At 43.2% G+C, this 24490-nt stretch overlaps 1 protein-coding gene across 8 annotated transcripts in view; it reads left to right on the top strand.

Moving 5' to 3' along the window:
- The window catches only part of LOC126092418 (sorbin and SH3 domain-containing protein 1), a 1056812-nt gene that overhangs the window by 575273 nt on the left and 457049 nt on the right, over window positions 1-24490 (top strand). Inside the window, exon 1 of one of the 8 annotated variants that reach the window (XM_049908063.1) lies at window positions 20680-20835. The exons of the other annotated variants lie outside the window; for them this stretch is intronic. Within the exon in view, the coding sequence (XP_049764020.1) occupies window positions 20778-20835 (58 nt within the window). The 5' untranslated portion in view covers window positions 20680-20777. Of the gene's footprint in view, window positions 1-20679; window positions 20836-24490 lie in introns of those variants that run through there. 8 annotated transcript variants of the gene reach the window in all.

Raw genomic sequence — 24490 nt, 5'->3', positions numbered from 1 at the left:
GCCCTTCATCCATGGTTCGCCCTTCATCCATGGTTCGCAGGATATCAAGAGAGAAGAGGGCGAGCTGAGTTTCGCACGAGCGATGCTTTCTAAATCCGTGCTGATTTGCGGAGAGAAGCTTTTCCTTCTCAAGGAAGTTTATTAAATTCCACTTGAGTAGATGCTCAAGAATTCCGCAGCTAACCGATGTTAAGGATATTAATCTATAACTAGGTTTTTTTTCTAGACGATTACGATTTTTCGCTGGTGAGAGATTCACAATAAACACAAGTTGAGTGGGGTGGGTAGTGCCACAGAGTAATCTTTGTAATACGGAACTGGGATTCCGTCAGGACCTGGCGACTGATTTGCTTACAACTCTTTCAGTTGCTCCTCTGCGCCAGGGGGGCCTATTACTACGTCCTGCATACGGGAGTCTGTGCGATGGTCAAGTGACGGTATGTTTGTACGATTTCTCCAGCGTGAACGGTTTCTTAAATACGAAACTTAAATTTTCGGCTTTTCTTTTGTCGTTTTAAACTGCCACAAGAGTGAATGGAGAAGCCTTCGACTCGCTCAGCGATTATACATAGTACCAGAATTTTCTCGGATTTTCGGGAAGATCTTTTGCAAAGGTATGACGGTGGTAGTTGTATGCTGCGCGCAGCGATCTTGTTACAGAAGCACGAATTTCTATTATGTATTGGCTATTATGTATTGTGTGTTCTTTTTCGAACCGAGAGTGCAACAGCCTCTGCTTCCCCAACATTTTCCGAATTTTTTTATTGGACGACGGTAGGTCTTTCCCGTCATCACTGGGCACATACTTCTCCAGAGCGCGATTTACAATTCGTTAAAACTCTCGATAATATTACTCTTTCCATTGTATGCGGGATATCGAACTAGCTGTTGAAGCCTCTTCACAAATCTGCTTATGCAGATCACCTGCTATGAATCCTTTGATGTCCCAGTCTATACTCGATAAGTTACAGACGCCTCCAACATTTCTCCGTGGCTCAGTATGCAAATGGAGTTGGAAAGAAAACATAACACAGGTGCTATGTACCACGCACTGTTCAATGGCTTACTGAGTATTTATGTATATATACAGATACAAGGTGTACAGCTACACGTATAGGATGTGTCATAATTAACAACGAAAACTGAGAAAAAACGTACACTGTGATAGAAGCAGAAACTTTCTAGTACAGACAGACCAGAAATGAGCCGTTTTCGATATAATTCCGCGTGTGTAGTTCAGAGCCATCTCTGACTTCTCTGTGAAATACTGCCGTTGTTAGTACAGATGTTAACTTCTCGATTGAATCCCAGTTAGAGTTGTAAAACTATCGTAGACCATCATAAGTAAGGGATGATTATGGTAGTTTTCCTAGTAGCTGTGGCCTGTTAAGGTCGTCCCTGCGTTACAAGTACACTAGATGTATTGCATACCTATCTGGCGTTACCTCATAACGTTCACTTTCTTTACGCATACAGTCAGTGTCTTACTAGATTCCCCTAGAAACCGGAAGTGGTGAACTGTCTAGAAATAGAGTGAGTATATACAAAGAGCCGAGTAAACAACGGAAAATTGTATTTATACATAATTATCCTCCTGTGTGTTACTGAAGAATAAGCAGTATTTACAGCAAAACTGAAATTGTCACTGTTTTATTACAAAGCCGTTGATTTGTAATATGAAATAGAGTGATATAGTAGTCAAAATAAAAAAAAAACAATACAGATTTGTCACATAGCTCTAGATGAAGCAGTTGCCCCAACAAAATGGTAAAATTTAAAAAACTGCAAAACAGAAATATATCAAACATCGCTTCAATACTTCGTGAACTTATATGAATCGTGTTTCTCCTATTTATAAACAACTTTCGCATTTATCAATAATAACAGGAAACTCTTGCCTTTGATCATTATGAAGAACGTTCTATAGAGTGCAAATAACAACAATAATTACATATATTTTTTGTTTGTGCATGTAAATCGTACTTGCATCAAAAGTAAATGTTTTTCGTTACATAAAAGTGCAGAAGTTATACGAGAACTAATTTTTATGGCTTAAAAATGCAATTTATATTGTGTTATAATATAAGATATACGATAGATTAACACCGAATGATATGCATTTCTTACTATGTGCAAAATAAACAACCAAACAGACAAGGAAAACAAATAGAAGTCATAGGCTCTCATTTTATCTCTTACACATTCATTTATATTTCTTTCCGTACAAATTCTACCAATACTGCCGGTAATGCTACTATTTGGAAAATGGAAATGAAGTCCCGTGCTTCTTTACAGAGCGTAGGGGAACGATGCGGGAGACCCGCTCCGCCTTACTAGGCAAGGTCCTAATGGAGGTGGTTTGCCGTTGCCTTCCTCCGACCGTAATGGGGATGAATGATGATGATGAAGACGACACAACAACACCCAGTCATCTCGAGGCCGGGAATCGAACCCGGGACCCCGTGCTCGGGAAGCGAGAACGCTACCGCGAGACCACGAGGGGCGGACAATGCTACTATTTACTACGTCATTATTTACTATACCAAACAGTAGTTTAGGTAGAGCGCGGCTCTAGTCTCATTGTAACTGGGCCTGGTGAATATGATATTTATGGATAGTTAGTTAGATGTCGTTCACAGCTGCTACAGCAGCCACGCTCGCTGTGGTCCTGCAGAGTCCTCTTTCCGCCCCTGCCGCCTCCGAGAAGCGGGCAGCGACCAGGCACTCTTTTGTGCGGGCCTCCGCGCGGCGTTTCCTCATTTCCCGCGCCTGCATTATTGAGGCACGGCCGCGGGGTCGCTACTCTCCCTTTGCCCCCTCCCTCCCCCTGCTCTATAAATTTGTCCTCGGTAAGCCCTGGCCGGCTATTGCCAGCCCAGAACACAGCTCACTGTAGCCTGACCCTCGGGCTTCCACAGCTGAAAAGACTCCGTCCGCGGAGGGCCATGCTTCCGTACAGCGACGCTGTGGTGTGGCAGGGGGCGGCTCAAAGCTTTCTTCATCTCTGGCAAGAGGAGACCGAATCGGGCGACTGTTGCACAGTAAAGAATTTGATTTTTAGATGGGTGTGCGCGTACATACGTGCGAGCGTGAGAGAAGAGAGAAGCTGAAAGTGAGTCAGAGAAAGTGAAAAATACAGCGAAACACAGAATGTTTGAGTAACCAAGAAAGAAGGGGAGAGTGTGAAAGAGAGAGGGAGATAAAGAAAGGGATTGTGAAGGAATGAGACAGAAAGAGAGAGAGAGTGAGAGTAAGAGGTAGAGATAGTGGAATGTACAGTGAAAAAAAGAGTGGTGCAGGAATGGAGTGATAGCGAAAGAGAGAGAAGGTGAAAGTAAGGCAAAGTGAAAAAGTGCAGCGAAGCAGAGCAAGAAAGACAGGGAGAATATTAGAGAGAGAGTGGGAGTGAGGGTGAAAGTAAGTGAAAGAGAGGGGGAGATAAGAGAGTGTCAGAGAAAGAGAATGAGAGCAAAAGAGAGAGGGAGCGGGAAGGAAAGGGAGAGAAAGTGAAGGGAAGGAAAAGCGAAAGGTTCAGTGAAGCAGAGAGAGAGAGAGAGAGAGAGAGAGAGAGAGAGAGAGAGAGAGAGAGAGGGGGGGGGGGAGAGGGAGAGAGAGAGGAAAAGAAGAAGAAGAATTAAAGAAAGAGAGTGAGAGAAATGGACAGGAAGAATGGGTGAAAGTAAAAAGGCAAGAGAGGGGAGAGAGAGAGAGAGAGAGAGAGAGAGAGAGAGAGAGACAACTAAGAGACTGAAATTGACGGAAAGCAGAGTGAGAGTAAAAGAGAGAGAGAGAGAGAGATGGGGGGGGGGGTCAGAAAGAGAGAGTGCCGGGGGGGGGGGGGGTAAAAATAATTTGTTCAAATGTGTGTGAAATCTTATGGGACTTACTGCAAAGGTCATCAGTCCCTAAGCTTACACACTACTTAACCTAAATTATCCTAAGGACAAACACACACACCTATGCCCTAGGGAGGACTCGAACCTCCGCCGAGACCAGCCGCACAGTCCATGAGTGCAGCGCCCGAGACCGCTCGGCTAATCCCGCGCGACGGTTGGAGGGGGGGGGGGGTTCTCTTACTGACAGAGTGAGCTATGAAAGTTGAAAGCGAAGATGAAAAGCGGTATATTTCACTAGCGTTTACTGGGCAGGGTCTCTTTAGGCCATTGTAGAAAACTATGTAGCAACTCTTTTTTGGTATTGCAGTCCTCCAAGATGTGGGTCCGGCGCCGCCCCGAATCCCGAAACCGGCGTGTTAACGCGCACGCGGCTATCTGGGCATGTTCTTTTTCCTTTCGTCAATTACGTTCGGTATTTCTTAAGTTATCCAAGGGTGTATTCTTGTCTTTTGCGTATTTTATCCAGTGCTACCCTCACTATTTCATCTCTAAAAACTACCCATTGGCCCTGTATTGATTTTTCCCTGGCTAATGCGTTAAGTCTGTTTACCAGCGCTGCGTCTTTCAAGTTAACCACGTCCTGTCTTCTCAGTTTCCAAATTTTCAGCAATTTCTTCAGTTTTAATCTTCGGTTCGTAACCAGTAAATGAAGTAAGAGACCACACGTGAGATAGAGAAACCGTACTCCACGAGCACATCAAGAGTATTTAATTTGAATGAATTGGGAAAGTCCCTTCTACAACAGCACGAGCTGGGACTGCACGTGGACAAGAAAGGAAATAATGAGACCTATCAATTTAATAAGAACCATCGTTAAGTTTACTTGAATTGAATTAGAAAAAACACTAAACTCATAAATATGGATGGTCGTGTGAGTATTTCATACTGGCTTCTCTTGGTTGCGAGCCCAATGTGTTGCCCACCGCGCCGTCTCATCACTTAGCCGAAATTCGTTGCTACAGTTATTCTAAAAATACTTCGTATTTCCATGTGTGTTGTGGACTGGGTTGAGATAACAAACGGGTGTGTGACTAGGTAGTTCAGTGTCAAAAAACAAATTCAAACAAATGGGGATCGATCCCTAGTCACCACTTCTTTCACCTCAGATAATGATGAGTTAATATAAAAAAGTACACGTTACGTCGTGGTTCAAAGTGAACACTTGATTGTAGGTTCCGTTATAACTATTCGGGTAATTAAGTTCAAAGGTCGGAGGGGGGCAATAGGAATATCACCTCCCGTAGGAACATGCACAGTAAAGCACTTTGGAATTTCGAACATGTGATATTCCCCTGCTGATTTATTTTCAGTGTTGCAATTTCTGCTCCAATTAGTGCAGAATACAACCCTGTATTCGTTCCGCTGTTTAGTCGTCTGAGGTGAACCTGTAAGAGAGGCTTTATGAACCAGAGGTAGATTTAACGGTGAAGCACTGATAACACTCGTTCTAAAAATAGCCTGACCACACATTACTTCCTCCCACGTACAGGGGTGGTCGAAAATATGGGAACACTAAAAACAAAACACATTACCATGCCTAACACAGTGAAGAAAATCCACTGGCATTCAAAACAGCTACCAGTCGTCTCGGAATGGATAAACACAGATCCTTTATTGTTTTCAGGGAGAATGTTATGCCATTATTCCTGTAAAATAGTGGGAGGTTCACGTAACGATGATGAAGGTGGATACCTACCACTCATGTTTCTCTCCAAAGTAGACCACAAAGTCTCAGTAATATTGACATGTGGTGTGTGTATGGTGGCCTGGGGAGGTGTGACAACTGATACTCGTGCTCACTAAACTAGTGCTGGATAATGCCAGCTGTGTGTACAGGGGCGCTGCCGTCTTAGAACACAGCATCACCACTGGGGATCAAACACTCTACCTTGAGAAGGATACGATCAGCCAGAATGGTCACAAAATCCGTGGCAATAACGCGACCTTGCAGAGTAATGATGGGCCCCATGGGATATCACGACATGGCTATCCAAATCATCACCAAACTCCTGCCATGTGTCACTCTTGGACGTTCACTAAAGCAGAAATTGGAGAAAGTGTGGAACAAGACTCATCCGACCAAATAACTTTCTTCCATTGTACCATAGTCCAAGTTTTACGGCGCGGTCACCACGTTTTTCTGTTATGGGCATTTGCATCACTGACGTGTGGCGTTGGAATTTCAGCTCGCCCTGGATTTCCCCGTTCATAGAGCTCCTTTCGCGTTGCTTTGGTGTTGCCAGGGTTCACGAATTCGACATTCAGTTCTGCAATGACTCTTGCAGCTGGCGTCCTCGTATTTTTCGTCACCACTCTTCAATGACCATCTGTGTCGATCACTGAACAAAAGCTCTAGTGCCCGTTGTGACTTAGCGGATGATGTTTTTTCGGTTTCCGCACGTGCGGTATAAATCTTCTATACAGCACATCTTGAAAAACCAAACACTTCGGCTGCCTCGGTTAGCGAAGCACCCATCATACGAGCACCAAAAAGTTGCCCATGTTCGAATTCACTTAGCTCTCTAGTAATGCACTCGTAACTACACAGAACACTGTTCTGATCACAGCTTGCAAAGTATTAAGGCGACTGCACAACTGCCACTCGTGGTCAAATACAACAGCGCAACCTGCAGACTTGGTTAGCGTCTGCATTTATGTTCAAGCATGCGTTTCGCGCGATATTTCCACATTTTTATACAACCTCTGAACATCTCCAGAACTGACCACTAAGAGAAAATCAAAGAAAGTAGAGATCATATGGATATTTGCCGACAGAGGTTCTTTCCAAGTAGCATTCGACTTGAATACAACGCCTAGGACGTTCATACAGTTATTTGAAACTATCAGTAAAGTCTTTCTTTAGGATGTTGTTCAACTCGCGCGTAACAGTGGCTCGAACGACAGTTATGTCGCCAAAGCGTTGACACTTCACGTCAATTTCTGCTCTTTCTTTTTTTTGTGGTAGGTTCCTATTGATAAAACTAAATCTGGTCTTCCGTGACAATTTTTTCAAAATATAATTTTCCTCGTTTTGCATATCAAACAAGTCGCATAAGGCGTCCATGCGTCTTTGTCTATTTTCCAGTGTGTGGAACAAAGTATGTACACACTTTCCTCTTCTTCAAAACATTTTGGAGAGTGCCTTGCACACTTGATTTAGAGATATGTAATAAGGAAATGAGGTTCTGTCTCGAGGAAACACGATGTTTCTTGTTTTACCACCCATATATGTTTCGGAGAAGTTTCTCCATCTGTTGAACAATATTAAAAGAATTTGTACATTAAGATATTTACTAGTTTTTGAAATTATAGTTTTTACATTACTAGCAGTATTGACTTAATTATTAACAAGAAGAATAAATATATACCTTATTATAATATATTGGTATTTATAGGTCTATCTGGTATTTGCACCACAGCTGTAATTATTGATTTTCAGTATTTCATCTGCACTAAATAAGCGTTTATCAATGTTCTATTAACGTAATTTCTCAAATTTTAGGCCAGATATGATATTAGCGAGTTTTTTTTCTGTTTGTACTACTATCGTTATATTGTACTACTGTCGGTGTATTATGTTGTTTTGTAAACAAGAATTCACTGTTTTACTCTTTGTCTAGCATTTTTTTAGGTTACAGTACAATTTTTCGAAAAATGTGTTGAAACATACTGTATGCTGACTGTGACTGGCTTGTGACTGGGCCTTGTGGACGTTAATTGGGGAGGGGGAGCAGACTGAGTACGTAAATGTGTATACTTTCTTTCTGTAGATCTCGCGTTTTTCTTGCTTCTACAGAGTGTTTGAGTGGAATTTCCTAAAAGCACATTTTGTTTAAAAAACGAAACTATATAATGTAAGTAGTGCAATGGAAAAAAGTACGAAATCGATAATATCATATTACGCCTAAAATTTGAGAATTTACATTAACAAAGCTTTGATAAACGGTTATTAATTGCAGATGACATACTGCAAAGGCAATAATTATAGCTGTGGTACAAATGCCAAACAGACTTATGAATACCAATATGTTACAATAACGTATATATTTATTCTTTTTGTTAATACCTAATTTCTGCAATACTTATAGTAATGTAAATACTATAATGTCAAATAGTGGTATATACCTTAATGCACAAATTCTTTTTATATTGTTATAGTAATGTACGTACTACAATCTCAAATCGTGGTATACACCTTAATGCACAAATCCCTTTTATATTGTTCAGCAGATAATAAATAAAACCCATTGAAGATGGAGGAACTTCTCCACAACATGTATGGGTAGTAAAACAAGAAAAATTGTGTTTGATCAAGGTGGAACGTCATTTCTTTGTTACACATTAGGAAACAATGTGTACTAGGAAAGAGCTTCGACTACAAAATCCATTGTGATTTGTGACAATAGAACGTTGACGCACTACGAACGCGCATCCACAACTTAAAGCTGCCTGGTCACAACTGTCTGCTCGAAGGCACATCTGTTGTTTACGTCTGTTAGTTCGATTTGCCACCGTAGTTCCTCTGCTGACGTCGCTTATACGCCAGGAATAATATCAGTCTCGGAAACTTTTTGGACGGACGATGTAGGTATGTATAAACGTAGAAGCTCGAGCGAGAGAATGAGGTGGGTCCCCCAGTAACAGTGAGGTAGCGGCTAGGTTTAGCTGTAGGTGCTGGTGCAGATTAGGCGGTCGGCCGAGTTGGGCAGATTGCGGGCCTCTGTAGGGAGAAGAGATTAGCGGGACAGACAGAGTGGATAGGGGGACAGGCTCCTTTGAAGCCGCGCGCCGCGGGACTGCCGAGATAAAGGCGCACTCTGCTGTGACGGGCCGCCTCTCCGAGGCTCCGTCACTCCTAGAAAACTGCAGCACAGCCTGCAGCCAGAAGCCGCTACTTAACACTCGCTCATTTCGCTATTATTGTTCACAAAACATTAAACCCTGCACAAACCTGCATTTTAAAAATTTTACCAGATGATTTCTAAAAAAAGTAATGTTGAAACTTCCTGGCAGATTAAAACTGTGTGCCGGACCGAGACTCGAACTCCGGACCTTTACCTTTCGCGGGCAAGTGCTCTACCAACTGAGCTACCCAAGCACGACTCACGCTCCGTCCTCACAGCTTTACTTCTATCAGTACCTCGTCTCCTAACTTCCAAACTTTACTACAGAAGCTCTCCTGCGAACCTTGCAGAACTAGCACTCCCGAAAGAAAGGATATTGTGGAGACATGGCTTAGCCACAGCCTGGGGGATGTTTCCAGAATGAGATTTTCACTCTGCAGCGGAGTGTACGCTGAACTAAAATTTACTGGCAGATTAAAACTGTTCGAGTCTCGGTCCGGACCACAGTTTTAATCTGCCAGGAAGTTTCAGTTCAGCGCACACTCCGGTGCAGAGTGAAAATCTCATTCTGAAAATTAATGTTGAAAAAATAGAGAAGAGGCATAACAAAAAGTTAGGCCCATTGCTAAAGCGTCAGAAGACTAATGTTGTAAAAAGTAAGGATGGCGTTGGACAACATCGCTTTTATGATAGCGTAGCTAACTTGACAAATATAGAATTGAATGAGGACGAAGACAGTCTGCTGAATAAAGGTTTACAACATAATGTCACTCCTAATCCTAATAATCGAACCATTACAAGAGCCATAGTCGAAACTAAAATGGCGTGTGAAGCAGCTAAGATGACGAAACTAGAAGTTTCGGACGCCGCCGTTAAAGTTAATAAAGTTTTAGCCTGTCAGTGTAACTCTTGTAATGCCGTCAATCATGAGAGTCGTATCTTAAAAAATCTTTATACTAAGTTAGAAAAAGAGAAGGCAATGGTCATTCGCGCAGACAAGGGTAATAGAGCGGTTCATATATATTCAAAAACGGGTAATTCCTCTCTGAAAATGATATAATAAAAGTTCACAAGACCCAACACAGAAGTCCCAAATAGATTTACGGAAAAAGATAGACAGCTCCCAATTTCTGCTTAACGATTACGAGAAGAAATCGCTAAAAAAGATGAATCCCAAGCTCCCCGAACTGAGATCGCAGGTTAAGATACATAAAGAAGGAAACCCAGTCCGTCCAATTATTAACAATTTGTCATCGCCATGTTGTAAACTAAATAAGTTTCTTAACAACAAACTTAAAGCAGTGTACACTTTCTCTACCAATTTTGGGGTGAAAAACAGTTCTGACCTTGCCAATACGATTAAAGATATACATATTCCAAAAAATGCCACACTAGCTTCCCTAGATGTAAAAAACCTCTACAGTAGTGTCCCGATAAAGGAAACGATTCAGATTATTAAACGTAACCTGCTAACTCATAACAAGATTAGTACTGCAGAATACTTAGAATTAATAGAACTGTTAGAATTTGCGTTAACTTATAACTATTTTAGTCTATTGTGATACGTATTGCTGTATTATGTTGAAAGACACACTGCTCACTTGGCGTATATATTTGTATATTATAGATCAGAGGATGGTCATTACGGACTGAAACCGGTCATAGTCTAAAGAATTCATATTGTGATCAAAGACTGGAATAAAAAAATTTAAAAAATAAATGTTCTAGAATCATTTTGTATTGTTGCTTTTTAGGCATCTTATCCGCAGTCACAGTTTTACAAGTAATATGAAATATTCTGAGATGAAAAGAGTCATGGGATAGTTTCTAATATCGTAGAAGGCCTCCCTTTGACCGAACTAGTGCAACAAGTCGACGTAGTACGGAGTCAAAAGGTCGTTGGTAGTCCCCTGTATAACTATTGAGCCATGCTGCCTCTTTCGTCGTCCATAATCGCGAAAGTATCGCCGGTATAGGATTTTGTGCACGAACTGACCTATCGATGGTATTCGTGTCGGGTGATCTGGGTGGCCAAATCATTCACTGACTGCCCAGAATGTCCTTCAGATCGTTTGCGAACAACTGTGGCCTCGTTACACTGCGCATTGTCATGCATAAAAAGCCCATAGTAGTTTGTTATCATGAAGTCTATGAATCGCTATAAATGCACTCCAAGTAGCCGCATATAACCATTTCCAGTCAATAACCAGTTCAGTCGGACCGGAGGACTCAGTCCATTCCATGTAAACACAGCCCACACCATTATGGAGCCACCGGCAGCTTGCACAGTGCCGTGTTGACAACCTGGGTCCACGGCTTCGTGGGCTCTGCGCCACACTCGAGCCCTACCCAGCTCTTACCAACTGAAATCTGGACTTATCTGACCAGGCCACTGTTTTCCAGTCGTCTAGGGTCGAACCGATATGGTTACGAGCCCAGGAGAGGGGCTACAGCTGCTGGCGTGCTGTTAGCAAAGGTGCTCGCATCGTTTGGCTGCTGGCGTTAGATTTCGGCACGCTGTCCTAGCGGATATGTTCGTTGTACGCCCCACATTGATTTCCGCCGTTATTTCACTCATTGTTACTGCCTGTTAGCACTGACACCTCTATGCAGACCTGCTGCTCTCGGTCGTTAAGCGAAAGCCGTCGGCTACTGCATCGTCCGTGATGAGAGGTAATGCCCGAAATTTGGGATTCTCGGTACACTCTTGATACTGTAGATCTCAGAATACTGAATTCCTTAACTATTTCCGAGATGAAATGCCCCTTGCGCCTAGCTCCAACTACCATTTCGCGTTCAAAGTCTGTTTATTCCCGTTGCGGAGCCATAACATGTCGGTAACCTTTTAACATGGATCACTCGAGTACAGATGACAGCTCCACCAGTGCACCGCCCTCTTATACTTTGTGTGCCGATAATGCAGCCATCTCTATATGTGCATATCGCTATCCCATGACTTTGCCACCTCAGTGTATACACCGTCTTCAGCGAATGTAACAGAAGTCTTATTTACACCGGTAGCTTTTCGCTTTATTTTAAAGCATCTTCAGTGATCTCTGTAACAATCTTTGGTCAAGATCGTAAACGATTCGCACGTTTTAAACTATTAATAATAAAACTATTTTAAATTACTATTGTTACTAATTTTCTTTTACTCCCTTTCTCGTTCCTAACGTTCTTCTACACAAATGTGTTCGATTTTAGTACACTCCAGTTCACTAACACTGAAAGTATTTTCATTTTTATGTTATGTGGAAGTACTTACACCTCTTGTACTTTCTTTTGATGCTGAGATGAATATGACTGTCTTTCATCCGCGCACACTTGGACACATATTTCAGTACCATAAACAGCTGTGTGTAGTATTTTGTAGCGATCCATCATGGGATGGGCGACCGTGTTCTGCGCAGTTACGCATGGCACTCGATTTTTCTATGACGGGATGAGAACGTTGTAGCCACATCTGTTATAGATCTACCTGATCATGTGTCATGCCCTAAAAATAGTACTGCTGTTAACTTTTGACGACAAACACGTAGTAACGTGAATGGGAGGTCAGCGATAAGGAACGAAGAGTCTATTCATTTTTCCCCGAAACCTCGGAGCGTTTAAGGATGAAACATGCGGATCCTGTCCATGCCATGGTGTGCATCTTATCTGGACACGACCCTTTGCCACGCATTTAAACCTAATTGCACATGTGGGAAATTAAGAACCTCAGCAGACGCGGTCCTGTTCTGCGGGAATCACAGAAGCGTCACTGACACATCACAGACACACAACATAACCACTGAATGCCAAATATAAGAAGCCATTAGAAACGTTGATCTACGGAAGCATCTAAACTATTAGCGGGCTATATTTCTAAAACGATTTACAGAGAGTAACTACACACTAGGCCGTACAGAAGACAAGTAAATATGCAGCAAAACGAAAGGCTCCGTGCCGGCCGTTGTGGCCGAGCGGTTCTAGGCGCTTCAGTCTGGAAATGCGCGAAAGCTACGGTCGCAGGTTCAAATCCTACCTCAGGCATGGGTGTGTGATGTCCTTACGTTAGTTAGGTTTAAGTAGTTCTAAGTTCTAGGGGACTGATGACCACAGCTGTTAAGTCCCATAGTGCTCAGAGCCATTTGAACCATTTGAACCTTGTATACCCCATATACAAGGGTATTCGGAAAGTACGGTGTGATCGATCGCGAAATGAAAACCACAGTGAAAATAAAAAATGTTTTATTTGCACTAGTTTGCCACAACTTCCTGCAACATCTCTACACAGTCTCTACATGTGAGCAAGGATGAACATCACACGGAGCCAAATGAAGGCCGTGCGGTGTATGATCAGAAACTGTCCATCGAAAACGCTGCTGGGGTATCCTCAATGCACCTGCAGTGTACGGCCGAGAACTGTGACGAAGAAGGAAATGCATGACAATTACGTTATGTAGGGCTGCATGAAAACAGGCTTAAGCTCGCAATGGCCATACACACTCGGCCGGAGACGCTATTGTGACATGATCGACAGGCGTCTAGAGACACTGCCCAACACATCTATGCGAAATTCACCGGATTTTCACTGTCTTTTGCGTTTTGGGACCTATCGGGCTTTATTTTCCGAGTATTCCGTCGTCGGTAGAGTAGGCCAAATACAGTAGATATCGGTCGTTGTTACTGAAAAGTCACTTTAAAACTGTTTGTAAGTACAAGGAAGAATTTTTAACTCTGCCGGTGTATTGTCACCAAAGGAACTGTTAACCTGTACACAATCTTAATTCCACCTATATTGTAACCTAAAATTTACATGTAGCTTAAGAAAATTGCGCTCCGACTAACACATAATCAAGTCTGGTGTATGGGGGTCAACGGCTTGATGACAAACACCGACGTTTTCATGCGCAAGCATCAAGGTGGCCACTCTAACGTCTACCTTATGTCCCATTCTCCGTTCTAAATCAGACAATTTCTTCATATTTCCATTTAACGAAAATGTTATTTTATTTTAAAATTGGTGAAAATATGATTCAAGAACAAGAAAAGAGTACAAGACATGGCTTGCCCTCACGTGGCGGAGACGGTCAGTGGTGAGTGTGGATGCAGGGACTGGCGGTGTCAATAAAGTACGATTTTAAAACATAGCCCGGTGGAATGATGTCTTTCCTCAGATTTATCGATGCTGTGGTGCCGAACCAGATGGCAATCAGCGATAGTGGCTCTGAGCACTATGGGACTTAACATCTGTGGTCATCAGTCCCCTAGAACTTAGAACTACTTAAACCTAACTAACCTAAGGACATCACACACATCCATGCCCGAGGCAGGATTCGAACCTGCGACCGTAGCAGTCCCGCGGTTCCGGACTGAGCGCCTAGAACCGCTAGACCACCGCGGCCGGCTCAGCGATAGTCCTTTGTTTTGTTTATGTGGCTGCGACAGCGTAGAAAGGGCAGTACAGAGCACTGTCGTAAGTGGTTCTGTGTGTAGCGAAAGTAAGTAACTTTAACAATGTTTTGACATGCTTGCCGTCCGTGTTAGCAGCCAAAATGTTAGTGATGCAGTTTTTTCGGTGTGTTACTCCTGTCTATAAATGTCAGGTCAGGTTTTAACATGCTTACATTTTCTTGTAAGTAGTGACATTTGAGATCCACATACTGGGAAGAGAAACGTTAGCATATACACTAACAAAAAAAAAAACGACACACCACGAAGGAATTTTACTAATGAGAGGGAAATCGGTAAATATGATGTACATGTACAGATAAACAAACGACTACTACTTCAGAAAAAAATTGGATGATTTATTCAAGAGAAGGTGCTTTACAAATTGAGCAGGATCCGCTGACCTTGCTGGCCAAGGTAGGGTTTGGCGAGCGCGAAGACAAGCAGTAGAAACTCTCGGCGTGTGTGGGCGGGCATTATCTTGCTGAAATGTAAGCCCAGGATGGCTTGCTATGAAGGACAACAAAACGGGGCGTAAAATATTGTCGACGTACCGCTGTGCTGTAAGGGTGCCGCGGATGACAACCGAGGTCCTATGAGAAGAACTGGCACCCCAGACCATCACTTCTGGTTGTCGGGCCGTTTGGTAGATGACAGTCGTGTTGGTATCCCACCACTGTCCATGGCGTTTCCAGACGCGTCTTCGGCCTGGAATCTAATTGGTTGGATTAGAATTGTCTCCAGTGATGAACATCGTTTGTAACCTAGCCCAGTTGATCAGCCTGGAGACGTCCCTGAAAGTGGTGGGGTACCTGACTGCCGCCTTCCATACAGCAAGACAACCGGGAATGGTGGTGTGGGATGCCATTCCTCTTCGCCAACAAGGTAGCCAGACCTCTTCCCATTTGACAACGTTTAGAGCATTATGAGCGCGGCTCTTGATTTTGACGATCTAACGCTCCAGTTGGACAGAATCTGGCTCGATATACCTCAGTAGGACATCAAACAACTCCATCAATCAATGCCAAGCCGAATAACGTCTTGCATAAGGGCCATAAGTGGACCAACGCGTTATTGACTTGCTCAGTTTCTGAATCTCATTCTCTTGAATAAACCAACCAATTTTTTTTCTGAAATTGTAATCATCTGTTAGTCTGTAAATGTACATCACATCTTCCGATTTCCGCCCCATTCCTTCGTGGTATATCTTTTTATTTCTTTTGCCAATTTTTACACTTATTGTTGCTGTTCTTGTTGTTGCGGACCTGCTGCGAACCATGTTAAATGAGATTGTTGGGCTTACTGACGCACACACAAATCACCATCATAAATAAAAAAAAAGTGCATCTGACATTTCACACCCGTTGGGGTGCAATGCAGACTATAGATGCCGATGCATATGTGGAAGTAGTTAGATAAACGGAGATGCGGAAAGCACTTTGGCATATCGAAGGAACCGTAACAGCTTACACCACTCACGATTTAGTGGAACTTAAAGAAACAAAATCTCATAGTGGCCGGACTGGGGGTTCTGACCCAAACCGCGATGCTGCTTCTTTCTGCGTATGAATCTCCTCAGACTATATCAGGTATCCTGTTAAGACGCAGGGGCGCTCGAATGCTGCCTTGTACTCTGCTGTTGTACCATGACTCACAGTCACGAAAGTATGAAACCGGAGAGACGAACTACGAAGCTTTGGAAGCGATGTAAAGAAAAGTGTGGTCATCAGAAGCGGTTGAAAGTGACCCGGCAGGAAGTTAGTGTTTCTGAGATCCTCCGGGTGTATTTTTAGGAGTGCGTGGAGTATTATTTTTATTACGTGATCCAGCTGGGCAGCGGGTCAACATCCGGTGGGGCTCTCCGCGCTTCGCATGGTCGCACTTGATAGACGCATGCTTGTAGGGACGTTAGCGAAGAACTACTTTGAGAGAGTGGAGATTCTATAGAGTAGGGGAAGAGCCGGCTTGCCGGCTACCCTAAGCTATGGCGACATTTTTAGCTAAGTCGCGATCGATCTAGATACTCCAAAATGACAGTGTGAACGGTCAGACTGCTCCCCTACCTCCCAGATTTTTTGTCATTCCCGTTGGACAAAAGGAAAGCACCGTAATGACGCAATAATCTAAAATAAAAAAAATAACCAAGTGACTATTGTGCTCGTCTGTGTAGGGCGTAATGGCAACATAGTTCAATGAGGCTAAATAAATTGAAAAAGTAAGTTCTAACTTGCTAAAAGTGAATTGAGAGGAAAAAGATTTTATTTGTAGAACAAATTACACTCGAGCAGTATTCTGTGATGGATCGCATGAGTGATTTCTAAACAATATCCCTTGTAGACTGGTTGCATTCCCCAGTACTACAAAAAAAAAAAAAAAAAAAAACACGAAATAAAGCGAATTCTACCACGTTCTTTACCCATGATTGAACCAGTTTGATGATTCCATTTCATATACCTATAAATGTTACGCCAAGGTATTTGCATGAGTTAACGGATTCCAGTTGTGACGCTTTGATGCTGTAGTAGTAGGATACTACGATATTGGTTTTGTGAAGCGCACAGTTTTACATTTCTGAACATTTAAAGCAAGCTGCCAATTTTCTCACCACTTTGAAATCTTATTAAGATCTAACTGAATGTTCGTGCAGCTTCTTTCAGGGTTTATTTCATAACAGATGACCGTCATGTGCTAAAAGCCTGAGGTTGCTTGTAATAGTGTCCGCAAGGTCATTACTATACAGGGTATTCCTTAATAATGTTGCAGTCTTTCAGGAATAATGGAAATGGATAAATGTATCAATTTGAGGAAAGGGACTCTGGTCCGGAAACGACTACGTCCAAAGTTATAGGTGAAAATCCTTCTGATTCCTCTGACAGTGGAACTCTTTTACTGCAAGCTCTTTGCTTTCCATATTTTTGCAGGAGGTAGACCTACTATGGAACAAAACAAAAAAAAAAGTCTAGTAAACGTGGGCTCTAAAGTGAATACTTAAAGAGCTCTGAACACTTGTTTATCTTCGGAAATGTGAAATACATCTCTTCTACTGAACAACTGGTCATAGCTCTTCAGGTATGCATTTTACAGCTCAAGTTTAATAGATTTATTTGCTTAGAATGATGCTTATTCGCAAGTTCCTGAATACTGTGCATTCTACTTCAGACACCCTGTATTACGTTTTCTCTCATTTTCCACGACTGCGATGAACTCCTCATTTTTGGGTCTATGGAATGAAAAACGAATAGTTTCTAATCTGAGCAAAACAATTTGTACGATAATGATCGAAGCAGACTAAATGAATTAGAATTTGTGCTGCGGCCGGGACTCGAACCCGGGTCTTCTTGCTTACGATGCAGAAATGCTAACCATTACACCACGCAGTACGATGGTTAATATTGCTACACGAACTTCTTAAGCTGAGTACCCTCCCCAACACGAACTTCAATCCATTTTTCCCTTACATATTGTCACTACTGCCAGGCCTCTCCGATATTGGCAAACCCCCCAGCATTGGACATAATGGGACGTCCTTGTACCATTGGTGATCTTATAGATCTTATTATTAAATGTTTCCCTGAGACATTTAAGTCTCTTTTTATTATCTACGATAATGATCGAAGCACACGAAATTTCTGCCTAGTAAGCAAGAAGACCCGGATTCGAGTCCCGGCCGCAGCACAAATTTTAATTAATTTCGTCTGCTTCGATCATTATCGTAGATAATAAAAAGAGACTTAAATGTCTCAGGGGAACATTTAATTATAAGATCTAAAAAGCAATTTGTTTTTTCATCGCATGTAAAACACAAATATAATCACAATCAAATTTAACGAATATGCAGTACCTTTTTACTTCTAAAAATTAAGAGTTATGGGAAATATGCTTCGATAATTTATTTCCTCAATCCATACTTCCGTAGCTGGCATTATGTTTGACAGTGCGAAAAATTGTTGCTGGCTCACGTGCCACATTTCTATTGTCCCCTGCCGCCAAAACTGAAATGTCAGTAGTACTTAACGGCATTAAAATCTGTAATAGTGATCACCAATGAAATATACGGGAGAGACTGCCGGTCAGTAATGGAGCCGGAAAAATTTTAAAAATGCTATAGTACGGGAAATCCTAGGAAATACAGGAAAGCTGGTCATCTTAGGCATACCGCCAAGGGACCACAGACCTAAATATGGGACGTAAATTTGAACTGCATGCGTCTACTAGTTCCTCAGGAAAAGAGTTCTTAATAGCCGGACAGACAGGCAGATCGAGAATAAAGCAATCCTATAAGGGTTCCGTTTTTGCAGATTGAGGCACAGAACCCTAAACAAAACATTGGGCAATGTTCGAACCGTACCGCCAGCGTGTTAGCTGTGCAACTTAGGCGCTGCGATACTCTCTCTTGGGCGAAGCATGGCCGTCGCTACGTGTTTTGCCACCCTAGGGGAGAAGTCAAAAATGCCTCTTTACTACCATCTATCTCCCCGATAGCCCCCCCCCCCCCCACATCTCCACCACCACCAACATCCAACGGCACAACAATACAAGTTTCAATTCTTCTTTTAATTGTTAAACTAAGGTGACAACACGTCCTCGTTTTTTTGGTACAGTCGTCAATTTTCATGTTCCGCCCCCAATTCCTTTAAAACTGATTGAAGACAACAAATGTCCTCAGTTTCTTATTATTTGCCCTCAGTTTTTGAAATTTCCCAGAATAACTGAAATAGTCATTAAATAAGTAAAAGACACCTTGAAACTTCCTGGCAGATTAAAACTGTGTGCCGGACCGAGACTCTCAGAAGAGCTTGTGTGAAGTCTGGAAGGAAGGATACGAGGTACTGGCAGAAGTGAAGCTGTGAGGACGGGTCCTGAATCGTGCTTGGGTAGATCAGATGGTAGAGCACTTGCCCGCGAAAGGCAAAGGTCCCGAGTTCGAGTCTCGGTCCGGCACACAGTTTTAATCTACCAGGAAGTTTCATGTCAGCGCACATTCCACTGCAGAGTGGAAATCGCTTCTGATATTCGTCCAAGATGGGCCCGGGTTCGAATCCTGGTGAGGCATAGATGTTGTGTTTATCTTTTGGCACTGGCTCTTTCCCTTCCCTGGAGTCAATGCTCTTAAGTTAGGGATGGGTGACAGCTTATAGCACGTTGAGTTACTCACGGTGGTCGTTAAACCTTAATTTAAAAAAGAACATATTTCCGTTTCGTATTCATTAGAGGCTGCTTTAGTTTTGACGAAGGTAGAGGCAATGTGTTACTTTTGGCAAAGCAACTAAAGACTTCTTAATTAACTGTTCAAAAAGTGTTCAAATGTGTGTGAAATCTTATGGGATTTAACTTCTAAGGTCATCATCCCTAAGCTTACACACTACTTAACCTAAATTATCCTAAGGACAAACACACACACCCATGCTCAAGGGAGGACTCGAACCTCCGCCGGGACCAGCCGCTCAGTCCATGACTGCAGCGCCCTAGACCGTTCGGCTAAAAATTAACTGTTTCACTTTTGAAAACAATTCGGTGTTTTAATTTTCTCTCCTTTTCATTTTTTCCGTCACATTTGCTCAATTAGAATGAGATTTTCACTCTGCAGCGGAGTGTGCGCTGATATGAAACTTCCTGGCAAATTAAAACTGTGTGGCGCACCGAGACTCGAACTCGGGACCTTTGCCTTTCGCGAGCAAATGCTCTACCATCTGAGCTACCCAAGCACGACCCACGATCCGTCCTCACAGCTTCAGTTCAGCCAATACCTCGTCTCCTACCTTCCAAACTTCGCAGAAGCTCTTCTGTGAAATTTGCAGAATTGAAGCTGTGAGGACGGGTCGTGAGTCGTGCTTGGGTAGCTCAGATGGTAGAGCACTTGACCGCGAAAGGAAAAAGGTCCCGAGTTCGAGTCTCGGTCCGGCACACAGTTTTAATGTGCCAGGAAGTTTCATTTTTGCTCAAATACTTCGCTGTTTGATTTGAAATTAATTTTTTCCGCTCTTTGGCGCCCCTAAAAGTTGCCGCTATAGGCGGCAGCCTAGTCTTGCCGAATGGTTGAAACGGCCCTGTGGAAGCGTTACTGACTCTTAGAGGCACAGGAGGTACGCAAAAAACTTCAATATTGATGTTGTCTGTAACTGCGGGCCGTCTCATGAAAAGCTGCTAGCCATGTACTCGGGACAGATCCCTCTACAACTTATGCAGGACTCAGCGAAACCCGTGATTAACAGATCTGACGATCCACTCGTCAGGATGAAAGGCGGACCGAACGCAGAGTCGGGCAGAAGCTGCAGGAGTGGGAGGCAGAGTTAATAGAGGTGAGCTCGGCGGGTGGAAGAGATGCCGCCTCTTCAGGATTACGCAAGGCAGGCGGGCGCCTAGAGGAGCCGTGTGTTTGGCCCAGTTCCCGATATACTCTGGGCCGCGACGCTGCTGTAGCCCGAGGGAGCACGGTGAGGAGGGAGGGGGGGGGAGTAGAAGTGTATGGGGGGAGGTTGGGGGGGGGGGCGGTGTCGGGGCGGCGTCGGGCCGCAGTCGCCGGCGGGGCGGCGCGCCAAACGCAACGCGTCGTGTGCGTGTGTGAGCAGTGCGTGTGGACAGCGTCGCGACGCCGACTGGTGAGATGCCCGTGCCGGGGACTGTGATCGCGCCGAGGTTCAAGGCCACCTCGCCCGTCCCAGGTAACGCACCCCAGCAACCACTAACCGTGCCGGATTACGGCTATAGCTTTGCTTCCTCTGTTTTCTTCTTGTAGTTCGGGGCTTTATTGTGAAAAACATACAGATAATTTACAATTCGAAGTATTGGCCATCGTTGGCCGCAACTTTCTCCAATCTTTCGTGCAGCGGACGAATCCCGCGGCGGAAGAACTGGGCGTCTTTAGAGGAGATCCATGAATCGATCAGATTTTGCCCTTGTTCGTACGAAAGGGGGTGCTAGTGAGGCGGGGCGAGAGGCGCTGTTCGAAAATGGTGGTAGTCATAGGAAGCAATACGGCGGCTGGGTTAGGTCTTCCCATTTCACCGTTTCCAAGGATGTTCAAAAATGTTCAAATGTGTGTGAAATCTTATGAGACTTAACTGCTAAGGTCATCGGTCCCTAAGCTTACACACTACTTAACCTAAATTATCCTAAGGACAAACACACACACCCATGCTCGAGGGAGGACTCGAACCTCCGCCGGGACCACCCGGACAGTCCATGACTGCAGCGCCCTAGACCGCTCGGTTAATCCGGCGCGGCTCCAAAGCTGTTTTGACGGGTTTCAAGATATAGGGTCGAGCGTTGTCATGCTGCACGATCAGGTTATCTACATCTACATGATTACTCTGCAATTCACAGTTAAGTGTCCGGCAGAGGGTTCATCGAACCACCTTCAAAAACGAGCACTTAAATCTCTCCGCGCGAGCTCTTATTTTTGTTATTTTCGCTGCATCAGTTGTGTGACCAGTTTCCTGATTTCCTGTCGGAAAGTTTGCAGTTCGTAGTAACTGACGGAAAGTCATCGAGTTAAACAGAAGTAATACCATATATTCGCCAAGGAAGTGTTATAGACTCTCTGCTATTCTTGCTCTACAAAAACGATTTAAGTGACAATCTGAGCAGCCTTCTTACACTGTTTGCAGATGACTGTGTTATATACCACCCTGTAAAGTCACCAGATGATCAAAACCAGTTGCAAAATGATTTAGACAAGATACCTATAGGGTGCAAATAGTGGCAATAGGCTCTAAATAATGAAAAGTGTGAAGCAGTCCACATGAGTAATAAAAGGAATCCGCTGAATTTCGATTACGCGATAAATCACACAAATCTAAAGGCTGTAAATTCAACTAAATACAGTTACACAGGGATTAAAATTACGAATTACTTAAATCGGAACGATCACTTAGGTAATGTTGTCAGTAAAGCAAACCAAAGACTGCGATTTATTGTCAGAAGACGTAGAAAGTGCAACACGTTTACGAAAGAGACTCCTTACACTACGCTTGTCAGCCCTCTTCTGGACTACTGTTGTGCGGTGTAAGGTCCTTATCAGATGGGACTGACGGAGGACACCAAAAAAGTGCAAAGGAAGGCAGCTAGTGTTGTATTATCGCGAAATAGGGGCGAGAGGGCCTCGGACACGATACGTGAATTGGAGTGAAAATCATTAAAACAAAGGCTTCTTTTGTTGCAGCAAGATCTTCTTGTGAAATTTCAAGCGCCAACTCTCTCCTCCGATTGCGAAAATATTCTGTTGCCGCCTGCCTACATAGGGAGGAATTATCACCAGAACAGCTGCTGAATATGACTAAAAAAAATAATGTGTTCGTTAATATTAATGCTAATCACTTATACATATCTTGTAAACTGCCTGTTCCACATAATTTCGAAGAAGGAACCATTTAGATGACGAATAGGACAATTAAATAACCAGGTATCTAACTAACTAACTGACGACGAAAAACATCCCCTTACCGTAATAGCACCTGGTGTCTAATTCATTGTTGGTACTACACATGATGGCAGGTAACGTTCTCTAATCTTTCCACAAATCCCAAATCCAAACCCATGAAACGTCCTCTTTGAACAATTATACATGACTCTGCTTAAACTGACACAAAATATTTTTAGCGCAACGCAATCTGACTTTCAAAAATCCGTACAAAAGAATGGACCTGACTAACATTAACCTATACGTTTCACAAATCACTTACCTCACAAAAATCTTCGTTACTCGAACTACTGCAATACAGCGAGTGCCACTACTGCCAGCTAAATAAAAGATTCAAACTACTGAAGGCACTAACTACTGATAGGCACACTTAGCAAAAGAAAGATTTTGATAGAGAACAAACGATGTATTTACCTTAATATTGTTCAAAAGTCATATTATAGATATCAGTTCATGACATCCAATCTTACAAGTTTCAAAACTCCGCCATTTCTCTCCCCACATCCACCACTGCTGGCGGCTCACCTCCAACTGCGCAACTCTACGTGCTGTTAACAGCCAACTGCCCAACTCTACAATGGCGAATATTACTCCAACAATGCAAACCAAACACAGCCTTCACACACCACAGTCAGTGATTTTCATATAGAGTGCTACATAGCGTTACCAATATAAAAACCTAAACAGCCTACTTAGACCCATCCATTGGATAGCGTCATTCGTCACTCCAATATTCAGGTACTCTGACGATGACTTACTAAGAAACGAAAACTGGTAACGGTACCGTTTGTGTTACCTGTAGCTGAAATACATAATTAAAATAAATCATTCGTGTTGTTTCTCTGTGCCTAAACCCTGTTCTCTGTATGATCGCAGATACCCTTTACAGAAATTATTCCACAGCAGTTAACATAATTTCATCGCACACTACGACTAAAAGTAAGCAAAAATGTATCCACATAATCGTTTCTGATTCCCTTGTCACGTTTATTACTGCTGTGAGGCAAGTGCATTGTTGGGAGGTGGACATTTACTTGTATACATAAGCGCACTGCACTATCGAGTGATTTTTGTAAGGGTACTGCAGTAAAACTGGTATCATAGCAGCGTGTATCGCAGTAGGATTATCTCCGTCACTACGTTGACATGAGGCTCCAAAAACTGGAACGATTTCCCACTACCGCTTCCGGCTGGTTCTGTAAACACCCCATCGACGCTTCTGGCAATGCGCTTATAGCTGCCGGATTTCCTCTTCCACAATCGATTTTCGCGCCATATGAACGAGTGTAGGTACATTTTGTTTTTAAAAATTTTCGGCTAATCTAGACGGAGTGAATTTTTACGCAATGAAGGAGAAGTACAAATATGAGGCTGAGCCTGAAGTTGTCTGCACCCGACATTTAATTGGAGAGAGGCAGCTATTGTGCTGACTAAATCAGAAACCGGAACGGCTAATTTACAGAGGCTATTTGTGTAAAACAACTGACGAACGGAAAACCAATATTTGACCGGTCTAACAAAAGCGCTTCAGCCCTTAACATGTACACACGACAGCGGTAAACTGTTTCCGAACTTCTGTTTTCGTTTTATGGAAGTTGTGCGTCACGCAAAGATAGCAAATGTTGCTTCACTCCCGTGACATTTACAGAATGTCGTTATGTTCAATAGAGCAACATTAATTGTTCGTCTCACCAATGAAAGGAACTTCTGTTCTGTTGCGTTATGATCTCCTCTCCCTTACTTAAAAAACATATACTGCCCAAGAATGTGCCTTTCTAAAAGCATTCCACCCTGAGTAACGGATCGTTTGCCGATAACTATAAACTCACTATCCTACAGAGTCGTAAACCTTCGAGTTCTCTGGCTCCTGCATTGTCAGTTATTGTCATTACCTGCTG

The sequence above is a fragment of the Schistocerca cancellata genome, chromosome 1, assembly GCF_023864275.1.
Source record: "Schistocerca cancellata isolate TAMUIC-IGC-003103 chromosome 1, iqSchCanc2.1, whole genome shotgun sequence".
Classification (NCBI taxonomy): Eukaryota; Metazoa; Arthropoda; class Insecta; order Orthoptera; family Acrididae; genus Schistocerca; species Schistocerca cancellata.
Note: the sequence above shows the minus strand (reverse complement) of the source record. Positions and strands in the feature narration are given on the sequence as shown.